Below are 15089 nucleotides of genomic sequence, written 5' to 3' on the forward strand. Positions count from 1 at the left end.
ATACCAACAGAAGATGGCAGATCGGTGGTACCGACTTCCGGCGTGTCCCGTGACGCAACCCAAACCGTTCAAAAGCTACAGATGTTTTTCTGAGATGACTGATTTTCAGGATGTCTTATAGTCTGACAAACACCGCTGTAGCTCGGCCACCTTCCACCGCAGATGCGGAAGGCCGCCATTGGCCGATGTGAGGGATTGAGACGCAGCCCATGCAAAATGTATGCTAATTAGATTTACGCGGGGGCGTGGACATCAACTCTAGGTTAAGAAGAGAAATTGTAGAAATAGGCGGGGTTTATGATTGTGACTGTGGTAACTAGTGACGTTAGTTACTAGTTTCATGCAGCGTACCAGAGCAGTTCTTCCCATGTCATATTAGTTTGTAGCCCAGATGCTACAGACAAAAGTTGGTACATCAGCATTACTGACTTCAGACGAGTCCCGTGACACTTGTGGGGGTCGTAGAGCAAAACGGAGCACACCATTGTGTTCGTGAGAGTCTACCCTCTGTAGGCGGATATGAGAAGGCCGATCTTCAAGATGTCACCTGGTCTGACAAACGGTGCTGTAGCTCTGCCACTTTCCACTGCATAAGAAGAAGGGCGACGTAGGTGGATGCGGTGGATTGAGACAAAGTCAATGCAAGAAAGCAGATATCTATAGCTTAAATTGACAGATTTTGTGGCAGATTTATTTACTATGTCACTTATATGGATGCGCCGGTGCATCAATAGACTCTAGGGGGTTAAATAATCAAAATCAACAAAACATACTGTAGCAATCTTTGCTTTCCATATTGGCGGGATTGCGTAGGTGGTTTGCCTTTCACGCTGGAGACCCAGGTTCGCTGCTCCCTCCGTTCGCTACATTGGTGTCAGAAGTGGGATGGTGGCTGTGAGGCAGTCGGAACACATGGCCCCAATGTGTGAGAGGCGCTGAGGTTAGTCGAAGCACGTACCTTCCCGTCTAGTGATTCTCGCCACGTCACAATTAGTTATCGAGCCATCTTACCAGCACCAGCTAGCTTTCTAGGCAGGTTGTTTAATGAAGAAGATATACTTTTTTTAATATACATGTTCACTATATTTGTGAGATTAGAACAACTTTCCAATGATAAATATAGCTAGTTATCTACAAAAACAGAATCATACAATAAATCACCACAAAAATTGCTCACTCACCATAACAGCAGATTGGTTAAATTATCCTTTTGTAGCATGCAGCAGGTTTGAAATAAAATGTAAGCCCCGCCCTCGTAATTGAGTCAACCAACCACATTAATTATTTCTTCGGGGCAGAGCTGCCTTCATGCCCGCGTTCATATTTTGTCGGGTAAATCGTAAATACGACCTTCCTACTGGGAAATATGCACGTGAACACCCCTCCAACTTGTCGTTACGACTAGGAAACTTGGTCATGATCTCTTTCCCACATGCGGAACACTGTCTTCACGCACCACAAACATGACCGTGATTTTGGGTGGTCAATGGTGAGAACGGTTCTTGCTTTCCTTCTGAGCTCCGAGCACGTGAACGCTCCAAGTCGTTCCTCCGATCACTGCGACAGGACATGAACGCGACATTAGTCATGACATTAAATGAGCACCTGCACACAGCACTAACTAAGCCTGTAATAGTGTCTCTACATAAACACAGCACTAGCTAAGCCTGTAATAGTGTCTTTACATAAACACAGCACTAAGTCTGTAATAGTGTCTTTACATAAACACAGCACTAGCTAAGTCTGTAATAGTGTCTTTACATAAACACAGCACTAACTAAGTCTGTAATAGTGTCTTTACATAAACACACTGTAATAGTGTCTTTACATAAACACAGCACTAACTAAGTCTGTAATAGTGTCTTTACATAAACACAGCACTACGCCTGTAATAGTGTCTTTACATAAACACAGCACTAACTAAGTCTGTAATAGTGTCTTTACATAAACACAGCACTAACTAAGTCTGTAATAGTGTCTTTACATAAACACAGCACTACGCCTGTAATAGTGTCTTTACATAAACACAGCACTAAGTCTGTAATAGTGTCTTTACATAAACACAGCACTAAGTCTGTAATAGTGTCTTTACATAAACACAGCACTAGCTACGCCTGTAATAGTGTCTTTACATAAACACAGCACTAGCTAAGTCTGTAATAGTGTCTTTACATAAACACAGCACTAGCTAAGCCTGTAATAGTGTCTTTACATAAACACAGCACTAGCTAAGTCTGTAATAGTGTCTCTACATAAACACAGCACTAAGTCTGTAATAGTGTCTTTACATAAACACAGCACTAGCTAAGCCTGTAATAGTGTCTTTACATAAACACAGCACTAGCTAAGCCTGTAATAGTGTCTTTACATAAACACAGCACTAGCTAAGCCTGTAATAGTGTCTTTACATAAACACAGCACTAGCTAAGTCCATAAACACAGCACTAAGCCTGTAATAGTGTCTTTACATAAACACAGCACTAGCTAGCCTGTAGCTAATAGTGTCTTTACATAAACACAGCACTGTAATAGTGTCTTTACATAAACACAGCACTAGCTAAGTCTGTAATAGTGTCTTTACATAAACACAGCACTAGCTAAGTCTGTAATAGTGTCTTTACATAAACACAGCACTAGCCTGTAATAGTGTCTTTACATAAACACAGCACTAGCTAAGCCTGTAATAGTGTCTTTACATAAACACAGCACTAAGCCTGTAATAGTGTCTTTACATAAACACAGCACTAGCTAAGTCTGTAATAGTGTCTTTACATAAACACAGCACTAGCTAAGCCTGTAATAGTGTCTTTACATAAACACAGCACTAGCTAAGTCTGTAATAGTGTCTTTACATAAACACAGCACTACGCCTGTAATAGTGTCTTTACATAAACACAGCACTAACTAAGTCTGTAATAGTGTCTTTACATAAACACAGCACTAAGTCTGTAATAGTGTCTTTACATAAACACAGCACTAGCTAAGCCTGTAATAGTGTCTTTACATAAACACAGCACTAAGTCTGTAATAGTGTCTCTACATAAACACAGCACTAACTAAGCCTGTAATAGTGTCTCTACATAAACACAGCACTAACTAAGTCTGTAATAGTGTCTTTACATAAACACAGCACTAGCTACGCCTGTAATAGTGTCTTTACATAAACACAGCACTAACTGTAATAGTGTCTTCTACATAAACACAGTAATAGTGTCTTTACATAAACACAGCACTAACTAAGTCTGTAATAGTGTCTTTACATAAACACAGCACACTAAGCCTGTAATAGTGTCTTTACATAAACACAGCACTAACTAAGCCTGTAATAGTGTCTTTACATAAACACAGCACTAGCTAAGTGCCTAAACACAGCACTAACTAATAGTGTCTTTACATAAACACAGCACTAGCTAAGCCTGTAATAGTGTTTTTACATAAACACAGCACTAGCTAAGCCTGTAATAGTGTCTTTACATAAACACAGCACTAGCTAAGTCTGTAATAGTGTCTTTACATAAACACAGCACTAGCTAAGCCTGTAATCGTGTCTTTACTCAAACACTCTAAAAGGTGGATTGTTCTATTCTTTAGTATTCACAACATTAATCAGCTCTAGCAGACAAATAACTAGAAAAACAAGATCTCCCAAATGTAAACAAATGTGAAAAAAAGGCATGATAAGTTGAGTCCTCCTCCAGAGGTGTGAGACCAGCAGGTGGACACACACACACACGGTCTTGAGCTGAGGACCCCATTTATACTCAAGTCAATGCCACCAACCTGACCTGTATTTAAAGGGACAACGCCGGTCTGTCTTGCTGACCCATATTTCAACTCATTCAAGGTGGAGCAGTCAACCCCCTTTTTAATGGTTTGACTGTCCTGTAGAAGACTGCTGCCATTATAATGACAAAAATGCAGACGAATGCCAGAAAGCCCACTGCCACACCAAGTCCTGTAGAACTGTCTGAGTTGTTGCTGGCAGTCTCCTGTTCTTTTATTGCCACAAGTCTTTCTGCTCTGATGGTGATAGGAGTAGAGCTAATGGTTGTGTACCCTGTCACTCCGTCTACAATTTCGGGAAGAGCATTCCTTCTCCTCCGGTTGGTACATTGTTTAAGAGTACTGCAGGTGCTCTCCTCACAGAGACGGGTGATGCAGTGCAGGAAGTAGGTGGACATCATCTCATTTGGTTGCTCCATGAAGCGGAAGGCCGGGAAGGAGAAGCAGGCACGTTGACTCTCTCCGTTCTCTTTGATGACGGTCAACGGGTCGACGTTGCAAGGGACAAACAGGTTGAAGACAGTGGAGTTGTCACTGTCGGGTTGTGGAGAAATGGAGGCGTAGCATTGGTCCAGGAACACGTGGTAATGGGAGGTCAGGTTGGTGGCTTGGACTCGAGTGTAGATTTCGGTCCTCAGCTCAAGACCCTGTTTCGGAATAATTAAGGGCGAAATGTAGTTGTCATCGCTGAAAAGATTAAGACTCAAAGTGCTGATGAAAGTACCATTGTTGTCCTTAACCGCAATGGAAGATGCAGACGTATCAATCTGGGTGTTGTTGGTCAGGTACTCTAAGGGATAGGCGCAGGAGTAATAATACTTCAACTCAGTGTTGTAAGTGACTGGCCCTGTGGTGGGATCATGTGATCGGACCACCCCGCTGATGTTGACTGTCTGGAGGTTGGAGAAGTCAGAGAATATTCCTGTGCCTGCGGCGCTGGTTGTCCTGAAGAGGCTGCCACAGGAATGGGTTGTGTTGAGGGGGAATTCAAACCTCACGACAGGTGGAATCACACTTTGATCTAAGGTTCCCTTGCAGGCTGGGCCATTCATGACGTGGTTGAGGATAAGCAGGGACTCGTTGTAGCCAGTGTACATGGCTGGGCAGATGAGGATAGCCAGGCCAATAGATTTGGTTCCACAAGTTACCGAGATGTCAGTGTATTGTGGCCGTCTTAAGTTTGTTCCACAGTCAATTAATTGTAGTTGACTGTTCTTTGCGCCCATCATGGCAAAAAGTACAAAGCTGAGAAGTTTCATTTTTTTTTTTTTGCGTTCCTTGCTGTGTTCATATCTTGACTGTCCTGCTTCATTACAGGTGCTCTTATAGCCAGGGCTCCTTCTTGGGATAGGACAGAAACAAGGTCAACGTTGCTCTGCTTATTCAAACGATTACATTGTGTTGAGGGTGTCACGCAGAGAAAATTGCCTATTTCTTTTGTCGATGTTCTTGAAAATGCAGGTTCCCTTGGGATGTTTCATGCAGTGTTGAATGTAAACGAAACCGTTGTTGGCCTCATTTTGACTCCCGACAATACCCCGTTGACCTTTCTCATGACCCAGTGTGGCCGTAAGAGAGCACACAATGACCCAGAAGTTGAAGTTCTAGTCTGTTGATGAATCACATACACATGATTTAGGTGCCATGATATTCTGACTTGCAGGTTCGCCTCGACAATGGAACAACAATCAAAAAGTAATTAAGTGAATAAAATAGTACAAAAAAAAAAAAAAAAGCTAAATGAATAAAAATATGATACAAAATTTGCTAAAATAGTATGTGGACATCCATTCAAATAGTATGTGGACACCCATTCAAATAGTATGTGGACACCCATTCAAATAGTATGTGGACACCCATTCAAATAGTATGTGGACACCCATTCAAATATTATGTGGACACCCGTTCAAATAGTATGTGGACACCCAATCAAATAGTATGTGGACACCCATTCAAATATTATGTGGACACCCGTTCAAATAGTATGTGGACACCCATTCAAATAGTATGTGGACACCCATTCAAATAGTATGTGGACACCCATTCAAATAGTATGTGGACACCCATTCAAATAGTATGTGGACACCCATTCAAATAGTATGTGGACACCCATTCAAATAGTATGTGGACACCCATTCAAATAGTATGTGGACACCCATTCAAATGAGTGGATTTGGCTATTTCAGCCACACCCATTGCTGACAGGTGTATAAAATCGAGCACACAGCCATGCAATCTCCATAGACAAACATTTGCAGTAGAATGGCCCGTATTGAAGAGCTCAATGACTTTTGGTATTTGGTATTTTATTAGGATCCCCATTAGCTGTTACACAAGCAGCAGCTACTCTTCCTGGGGTCCAACACAAAACATGGATCATAATAGAGAATGACATAACACAGAGCATCAATAGACAAGAACAGCTCAAGGACAGAACTACATACATTTTTAAAAAAGGCACACGTAGCCTACATACTGTATCAATGCATACACACAAACTATCTAGGTCAAACGTGGCATCTTGATAGCATGCCACCTTTCCAACAAGTCAGTTTGTCAAATTTCTGCCCTGCTAGAGCTGCCCCGGTCAACTGTAAGTGCTGTTATTGTGAAGTGGAAACGTCTAGGAGCAACAACGGCTCAGCCGCGAAGTGGTAGATCACACAAGCTCACAGAATGGGACCGCCGAGTTCTGAAGCATGTAAAAATCATCTTCCAATTCATCCCAAAGGTGTTTGATGGTGGTTGAGGTCAGGTCTCTGCGGAGGCCAGTCAAGTTCTTCCACACCGATTTCTACAAACCATTTCTATATATACTTTTCTTTGTGCACAGGGGCATTGTCATGCTGAAACAGGAAAGGGCCTTCCCAAAACTGTTGCCACAAAGGTGGAAACACAGAATCATCTAGAATGTCATTGTATGCTGTAGCATTAAGATTTCCCTTCAGTGGAACTAAGGGGCCTTTCCCAGACCATTATTCCTGCTCCACCAAACTTTACAGTTGGCACTATGCATTCGGACAGGCATCTTTCGTCTGGCATCCGCCAAACCCAGATTAGTCCGTAGGACTGCCAGATGGTGAAGCGTGATTCATCACTTCAGAGAACGCGTTTCCACTGCTCCAAAGTCCAACGGCGGCGAGTTTAACAACACTTCCGGCCGACGCTTGAGATTGCGCATGGTGATCTTAGGCTTGTGTGAGGCTGCTCGGCCATGGAAACCCATTTCATGAAGGTCCACGACGAACAGTTCTTTGTGGTGCCGTTGCTTCCAGTTTGAAACTCGGTAGTGAGTGTTGCAACCTGAGACAGACAATATTTATTTGCTACATGCTTCAGCACTCGGCGGTCTCGTTCTGTGAGCTTTTGTAGCGTACCACTTCAGGGCTGAGCCGTTGTTGCTTCTACAGTAGCTGTTTCCACTTCACAGGGACAGCTGTGTACATTAGTTATCGTGTAGTTTTCAATCCCACCCTAGACATATACTGTTCTCTCTGCTACCGCATGACAAGCAGTACCGGAGTACCAAGTCTAGGTCCAAGAGGCTTCTTAACAGCTTCTACCCCCAAGCCATAAGACTCCTGAGCATCTACTCAAATGGCTACCCAGACTATTTGCATTGACCCCTCCTCTCCCACTTTCTACACTGCTGCTACTCTCTGTTGTTACCATCTATGCATCGTCACTTTAATAACAGTACCTATGTACATATTACCTCAATTACCTCGACACCGGTGCCCCAGCACAATGACTCTGTACCGGTACCCCCTGTATATAGCCTCCACATTGACTCTGTACCCCCTGTATATAGCCTCCACATTGACTCTGTACCCCCTGTATATAGCCTCCACATTGACTCTGTACCCCCTGTATATAGCCTCCACAAGTGTTGCTCTCGACTTTCTGGAGGACCGAGTTGAAATCAGTTGAAGAGGATGACAGCTAAGGAGATTACCTCTTCACTAACACATTAACACTACCTTAGTGTTCTTGGGCACAGGCATTATGGTGGTTTGGTTAAAACATGTTGGTATTACAGACTCGGACAGGGAGAGGTTGAAAGTATCAGTGAACACACTTGCCAGTTGGTCAACGCATGCACGCAGTACATGTCCTGGTAATCTGCCCTGCGGCCTTGTTGACCTGTATACATGTCTTTATCTCACATCGGCTTCGGAGAGCGTGATCACACAGCCTTCCGGAACAGCTTTTGCTCTCATGCATGTTTCAGTGTTATTTACCTCGAAGTGAGCATAGAAGTAGTTTAGCTCGTCTGGTAGGCTCATGTCACTGGGCAGCTCTCGGCTGAGGTTCCCTTTGTAGTCTGTAATAGTTATCAAGCCCTGCCACATCCGACGAGCATCAGAGCCGGTGTAGCACGATTCAATGTTTTTTTGTTGTTGAAATTTACCCTGTTTTCTCCCCAATTTCGTGGTGTCCAATTGTTTAGTAGCTACTATCTTGTCTCATCGCTACAACTCCCGTAGGGGCTCGGGAGAGACGAAGGTTGAAAGTCATGCGTCCTCCGATACACAACCCAACCAAGCCGCCCTGCTTCTTAACACAGTGCGCATCCAACCCGGAAGCCAGCCGCACCAATGTGTCGGAGGAAACACCGTGCACCTGGCAACCTTGGTTAGCAATGCGCCCGTCCGCCACAGGAGTCGCTGGTGCGCAATGAGACAAGGATATCCCTACCGGCCAACCCCTCCCTAGGCCAATTGTGCGTCGCCCCACGGACCTTCCGGTCGTGGCCAGTTACGACAGAGCCTGGGCGCGAACACAGAGTCTCTGGTGGCACAGCTGGCGCTGCAGTACAGCGCCCTTAACCACTGCGCCACCCGGGAGGCTACGATTCGATCTTAGTCCTGTATTGACGCTTTGCCTGTTTGATGGCTCATCAGAGGGCATAGCGGGATTTCTTATAAGAAATTAGAGTCCCGCTCCTTGAAAGCGGCAGCTCTAGCCTTTAGCTTAGTGCCGATGTTGCCTGTAATCCATGGCTTCTGGTTGGGGTATGTACATACGGTCACTGTGGTGATGCCGTCATTGATGCACTTATTGATGAAGCCAATGACTGATATGGTGTACTCCTCAATACCATCAGAGAAATCCCGGAACATATTCCAGTCTGTGCTAACAAAACAGTCCTGTAGCTTAGCATCTGCTTCATCTGACCACTTATTTATTGATCTAGTCACTGGTACTTCCTGCTTTAATTTTTGCTTGTAAGCAGGAATCAGGAGGATAGAATTATGGTCAGATTTGCCAAATGGAGGGTGAGGGAGAGCTTTGTATGCCTCTCTGTGTGTGGAGTAAAGGTGGTTCAGAGTTGTTTTCCCTCTGGTTGCACATTTAACACGCTGATAGAAATCTGGTAAAACTAATTTAATTTTCCCTGCATTAAAGTCCCTAGCTACTTGAAGCCAAGCAGAGTTCCTCTGTCCAGTGTCTGTGTTCTTTTGCCCATCTTAATCTTTTTTTTTTTTGGCCAGTCTGAGATATGGATTTTTCTTTGCAACTCTGCCTAGAAGGCCAGCATCCCGGAGTCGCCTCTTCACTGTTGACGTTGAGACTGGTGTTTTGCGGGTACTATTTAATTAATGAAGCTACCAGTTGAGGACTGGTGAGGCGTCTGTTTCTCAAACTAGGCACTCCAATGTATTTGTCCTCTTGCTCAGTTGTGCACCGGGGTCTCCCACTACTCTTTGTATTCAGCCAGTTTGCGATGTTCTGTGAAGGGACAGTTTTATTGCTTCTTTAAACAGAACAACAGTTTTCAGCTGTGTTGTAGGGTGCCTTGTTCAGGAGCAGAATGTCACAACTTCCGCCGAAGTCGGTCCCTCTCCTTGTTCGGGCGGCGTTCGACGTCACCGGCTTTCTAGCCATCACCGATCCACTTTTAATTTTCCATTTGGTTTGTCTTTGTTTTCTACACACCTGGTTTTTATTCCCCAATTACATGTTCATTATTTAACCCTCTGTTTCCCCCATGTTGGTGTGCGTGTTTGTATATCATGTTCAGGTCGTTACTTGTTGGATGGTATTGTTTGTATATCATGCTCAGGTCGTTACTTGTTGGATGGTATTGTTTGTATATCATGCTCAGGTCGTTACTTGTTGGATGGTATTGTTTGTATATCATGTTCAGGTCGTTACTTGTTGGCTGGTATTGTTTGCCGGGTTCGTTATTACGCCCGTTATTGACGAGTGACCGGTTATTTCACGCTCCTTTAGTATTTGTTTTATACTGATGCTGTTCGTGGAATAAATTACCTTATTACACTCATCTCTGCTCTCCTGCTCCTGATTCCACGCACCAGTTACCCACAGCCAACAGATTTTTACCTTGTCAGCTCGGGGATTCAATCTTACAACCTTCCGGTTACTAGTCCAGCTCTAACCACTAGGCTGACACCTGCCTCCCCAACAGTTTCTGTCATTTTAATGGACAAAAAATTAGCTTTTCTTTCAAAAACAAGGGCATTTCTAAGTGACCCCAAACTTTTGAACAATAGTGTATGTGTTAAGGCTTTACACACCCTGCTATATTGTGGATAAAGAGTTACCTGTCTAACACAACACAGAAAGTGTTCTTTAATGGAAGCCTCGCCAACATAATCCAGGTGGAATCAGGAATTCCCCAGGACAGCAGTCTAGGCCCCTTACATTTTTTCAATCTTTACTAATGACATGCCACTGCTATATTGTGGATAAAGAGTTACCTGTCTAACACAACACAGAAAGTGTTCTTTAATGGAAGCCTCGGCAACATAATCCAGGTGGAATCAGGAATTCCCCAGGGCAGCTGTCTAGGCCCCTTACTTTTTTTCAATCTTTACTAATGACATGCCACTAGCTTTGAGTCTATGTATGTGGATGAGTCAACACTATACACGTCAGCTACTACAGCAAGTGAAATCACTGTAACACTTAACGAAGAGCTGCAGTTAATTTCAGACTGGGTGGTAAAGGAAGGAATTAGTCCTAAATATTTCAAAAACAAAAAACAATGTATTTGGGACAAATCATTCACTTAACAAACCTTAAACCTACACTAAATCTTGCAATAAATAATGTGGAAATTGAGCAAGTTGAGGTAACTAAACTAATTGGATGATTAACCCTTGATTGTAAACTGTCATGTTCAAAACATGTTGATACAACATTGGCTAAGATGGGGAGAAGTCTGTCCATAATAAAGCGTTACTCTGCCTTTTTAACAACACTATCAACAAGGCAGGTCCTACAGGCCCTAGTTTCTACCTTCTTAACAACACTATCAACAAGGCAGGTCCTACAGGCCCTAGTTTTGTCACACCTGGACTACTGTTTAGCCATGTGAACACGGCTATACTAACCCGGTCCCTATACTAACCCTGTCCCTATACTAACCCGGTCTCTATACTAACCCGGTCTCTATACTAACCCGGTCCCTATACTAACCCGGTCCCTATACTAACCCGGTCCCTATACTAACCTATACTAACCCAGTCCCTATACTAACCTATACTAACCCAGTCCCTATATTAACCCAGTCCCTATACTAACCCGGTCCCTATACTAACCTATACTAACCCAGTCCCTATACTAACCCAGTCCCTATACTAACCCAGTCCCTATACTAACCCTGTCCCTATACTAACCCAGTCCCTATACTAACCCAGTCCCTATACTAACCTATACTAACCCAGTCCCTATACTAACCCAGTCCCTATACTAACCCGGTCCCTATACTAACCTATACTAACCCAGTCCCTATACTAACCCGGTCCCTATACTAACCTATACTAACCCAGTCCCTATACTAACCCGGTCCCTATACTAACCCGGTCCCTATACTAACCCAGTCCCTATATTAACCCAGTCCCTATACTAACCTATACTAACCCAGTCCCTATACTAACCCAGTCCCTATACTAACCCGGTCCCTATACTAACCTATACTAACCCAGTCCCTATACTAACCCGGTCTCTATACTAACCCGGTCCCTATACTAACCCGGTCCCTATACTAACCCAGTCCCTATACTAACCCGGTCTCTATACTAACCTATACTAACCCAGTCCCTATACTAACCCGGTCTCTATACTAACCCGGTCCCTATACTAACCCGGTCCCTATACTAACCTATACTAACCCAGTCCCTATACTAACCCAGTCCCTATACTAACCTATACTAACCCTGTCCCTATACTAACCCGGTCCCTATACTAACCCAGTCCCTATACTAACCTATACTAACCCTGTCCCTATACTAACCTATACTAACCCGGTCCCTATACTAACCCGGTCTCTATACTAACCCTGTCCCTATACTAACCTATACTAACCCAGTCCCTATACTAACCCAGTCCCTATACTAACCTATACTAACCCTGTCCCTATACTAACCTATACTAACCCTGTCCCTATACTAACCCTGTCCCTATACTAACCCAGTCCCTATACTAACCCAGTCCCTATACTAACCTATACTAACCCTGCCTCTATACTAACCCGGTCCCTATACTAACCCAGTCCCTATACTAACCTATACTAACCCGGTCCCTATACTAACCCGGTCCCTATACTAAACCGGTCCCTATACTAACCCGGTCCCTATACTAACCCTGTCCCTATACTAACCTGGTCCCTATACTAACCCTGTCCCTATACTAACCCGGTCCCTATACTAACCTATACTAACCCGGTCTCTATACTAACCCAGTCCCTATACTAACCCTGTCCCTATACTAACCTATACTAACCCAGTCCCTATACTAACCCAGTCCCTATACTAACCCAGTCCCTATACTAACCTATACTAACCCGGTCCCTATACTAACCCGGTCTCTATACTAACCCAGTCCCTATACTAACCCTGTCCCTATACTAACCCAGTCCCTATACTAACCCGGTCCCTATACTAACCCTGTCCCTATACTAACCCGGTCCCTATACTAACCTATACTAACCCGGTCTCTATACTAACCCAGTCCCTATACTAACCCTGTCCCTATAATAACCTATACTAACCCAGTCCCTATACTAACCTATACTAACCCAGTCCCTATACTAACCTATACTAACCCAGTCCCTATACTAACCCAGTCCGTATACTAACCTATACTAACCCGGTCCCTATACTAACCCAGTCCCTATACTAACCCGGTCCCTATACTAACCCGGTCCCTATACTAACCTATACTAACCCTGTCCCTATACTAACCTGGTCCTTATACTAACCCTGTCTCTATACTAACCCAGACCCTATACTAACCTATACTAACCCTGTCCCTATACTAACCTGGTCCCTATACTAACCCTGTCCCTATACTAACCCAGTCCCTATACTAACCCGGTCCCTATACTAACCCGGTCCCTATACTAACCCGGTCCCTATACTAACCTATACTAAACCGGTCCCTATACTAACCCAGTCCCTATACTAACCCGGTCCCTATACTAACCCGGTCCCTATACTAAACCGGTCCCTATACTAACCCGGTCCCTATACTAAACCGGTCACTATACTAACCCGGTCCCTATACTAACCCTGTCCCTATACTAACCCTGTCCCTATACTAACCCTGTCCCTATACTAACCCGGCCCCTATACTAACCCGGTCCCTATACTAACCCTGTCCCTATACTAACCCTGTCCCTATACTAACCCGGTCCCTATACTAAACCGGTCCCTATACTAACCCGGTCCCTATACTAACCCTGTCCCTATACTAACCCTGTCCCTATACTAACCCTGTCCCTATACTAACCCGGCCCCTATACTAACCCGGTCCTATACTAACCCTGTCCCTAAACTAACCCTGTCCCTATACTAACCTGGTCCCTATACTAACCCTGTCCCTATACTAACCCAGTCCCTATACTAACCTATACTAACCCTGTCCCTATACTAACCCTGTCCCTATACTAACCCGGTCCCTATACTAACCTATACTAACCCGGTCCCTATACTAACCCGGTCCCTATACTAACCCGGTCCCTATACTAACCTATACTAACCCGGTCCCTATACTAACCCGGTCCCTATACTAACCCTGTCCCTATACTAACCCTGTCCCTATACTAACCCGGTCCCTATACTAACCTATACTAACCCTGTCTCTATACTAACCCAGTCCCTATACTAACCTATACTAACCCGGTCCCTATACTAACCCAGTCCCTATACTAACCTATACTAACCCGGTCCCTATACTAACCCGGTCCCTATACTAACCCGGACCCTATACTAACCCGGTCCCTATACTAACCCAGTCCCTATACTAACCTATACTAACCCGGTCCCTATACTAACCCGGTCCCTATACTAAACCGGTCCCTATACTAAACCGGTCCCTATACTAAACCGGTCCCTATACTAACCCGGTCCCTATACTAACCCTGTCCCTATACTAACCCTGTCCCTATACTAACCCTGTCCCTATACTAACCCGGCCCCTATACTAACCCGGTCCCTATACTAACCCTGTCCCTATACTAACCCTGTCCCTATACTAACCCGGTCCCTATACTAAACCGGTCCCTATACTAACCCGGTCCCTATACTAACCCTGTCCCTATACTAACCCTGTCCCTATACTAACCCTGTCCCTATACTAACCCGGCCCCTATACTAACCCGGTCCCTATACTAACCCTGTCCCTAAACTAACCCTGTCCCTATACTAACCTGGTCCCTATACTAACCTATACTAACCCGGTCCCTATACTAACCCGGTCTCTATACTAACCCAGTCCCTATACTAACCCTGTCCCTATACTAACCCAGTCCCTATACTAACCCGGTCCCTATACTAACCCTGTCCCTATACTAACCCGGTCCCTATACTAACCTATACTAACCCGGTCTCTATACTAACCCAGTCCCTATACTAACCCTGTCCCTATAATAACCTATACTAACCCAGTCCCTATACTAACCTATACTAACCCAGTCCCTATACTAACCTATACTAACCCAGTCCCTATACTAACCCAGTCCGTATACTAACCTATACTAACCCGGTCCCTATACTAACCCAGTCCCTATACTAACCCGGTCCCTATACTAACCCGGTCCCTATACTAACCTATACTAACCCTGTCCCTATACTAACCTGGTCCTTATACTAACCCTGTCTCTATACTAACCCAGACCCTATACTAACCTATACTAACCCTGTCCCTATACTAACCTGGTCCCTATACTAACCCTGTCCCTATACTAACCCAGTCCCTATACTAACCCGGTCCCTATACTAACCCGGTCCCTATACTAACCCGGTCCCTATACTAACCTATACTAAACCGGTCCCTAT

At 44.4% G+C, this 15089-nt stretch overlaps 1 protein-coding gene across 1 annotated transcript; it reads right to left on the reverse strand.

Moving 5' to 3' along the window:
• Positions 1-3447: 3447 nt before the first annotated feature.
• On the reverse strand, positions 3448-5506 carry LOC115124882 (zona pellucida-like domain-containing protein 1). The gene has a single exon (XM_065024198.1). It carries the CDS (start codon positions 5040-5042, stop codon positions 3840-3842), a length of 1203 nt encoding a protein of 400 aa, XP_064880270.1. The 5' UTR covers positions 5043-5506; the 3' UTR covers positions 3448-3839.
• Between the last annotated feature and the right edge of the window lie 9583 nt (positions 5507-15089).

This window comes from Oncorhynchus nerka, linkage group LG11 (assembly GCF_034236695.1).
Source record: "Oncorhynchus nerka isolate Pitt River linkage group LG11, Oner_Uvic_2.0, whole genome shotgun sequence".
In the NCBI taxonomy this organism is placed as follows: domain Eukaryota; kingdom Metazoa; phylum Chordata; class Actinopteri; order Salmoniformes; family Salmonidae; genus Oncorhynchus; species Oncorhynchus nerka.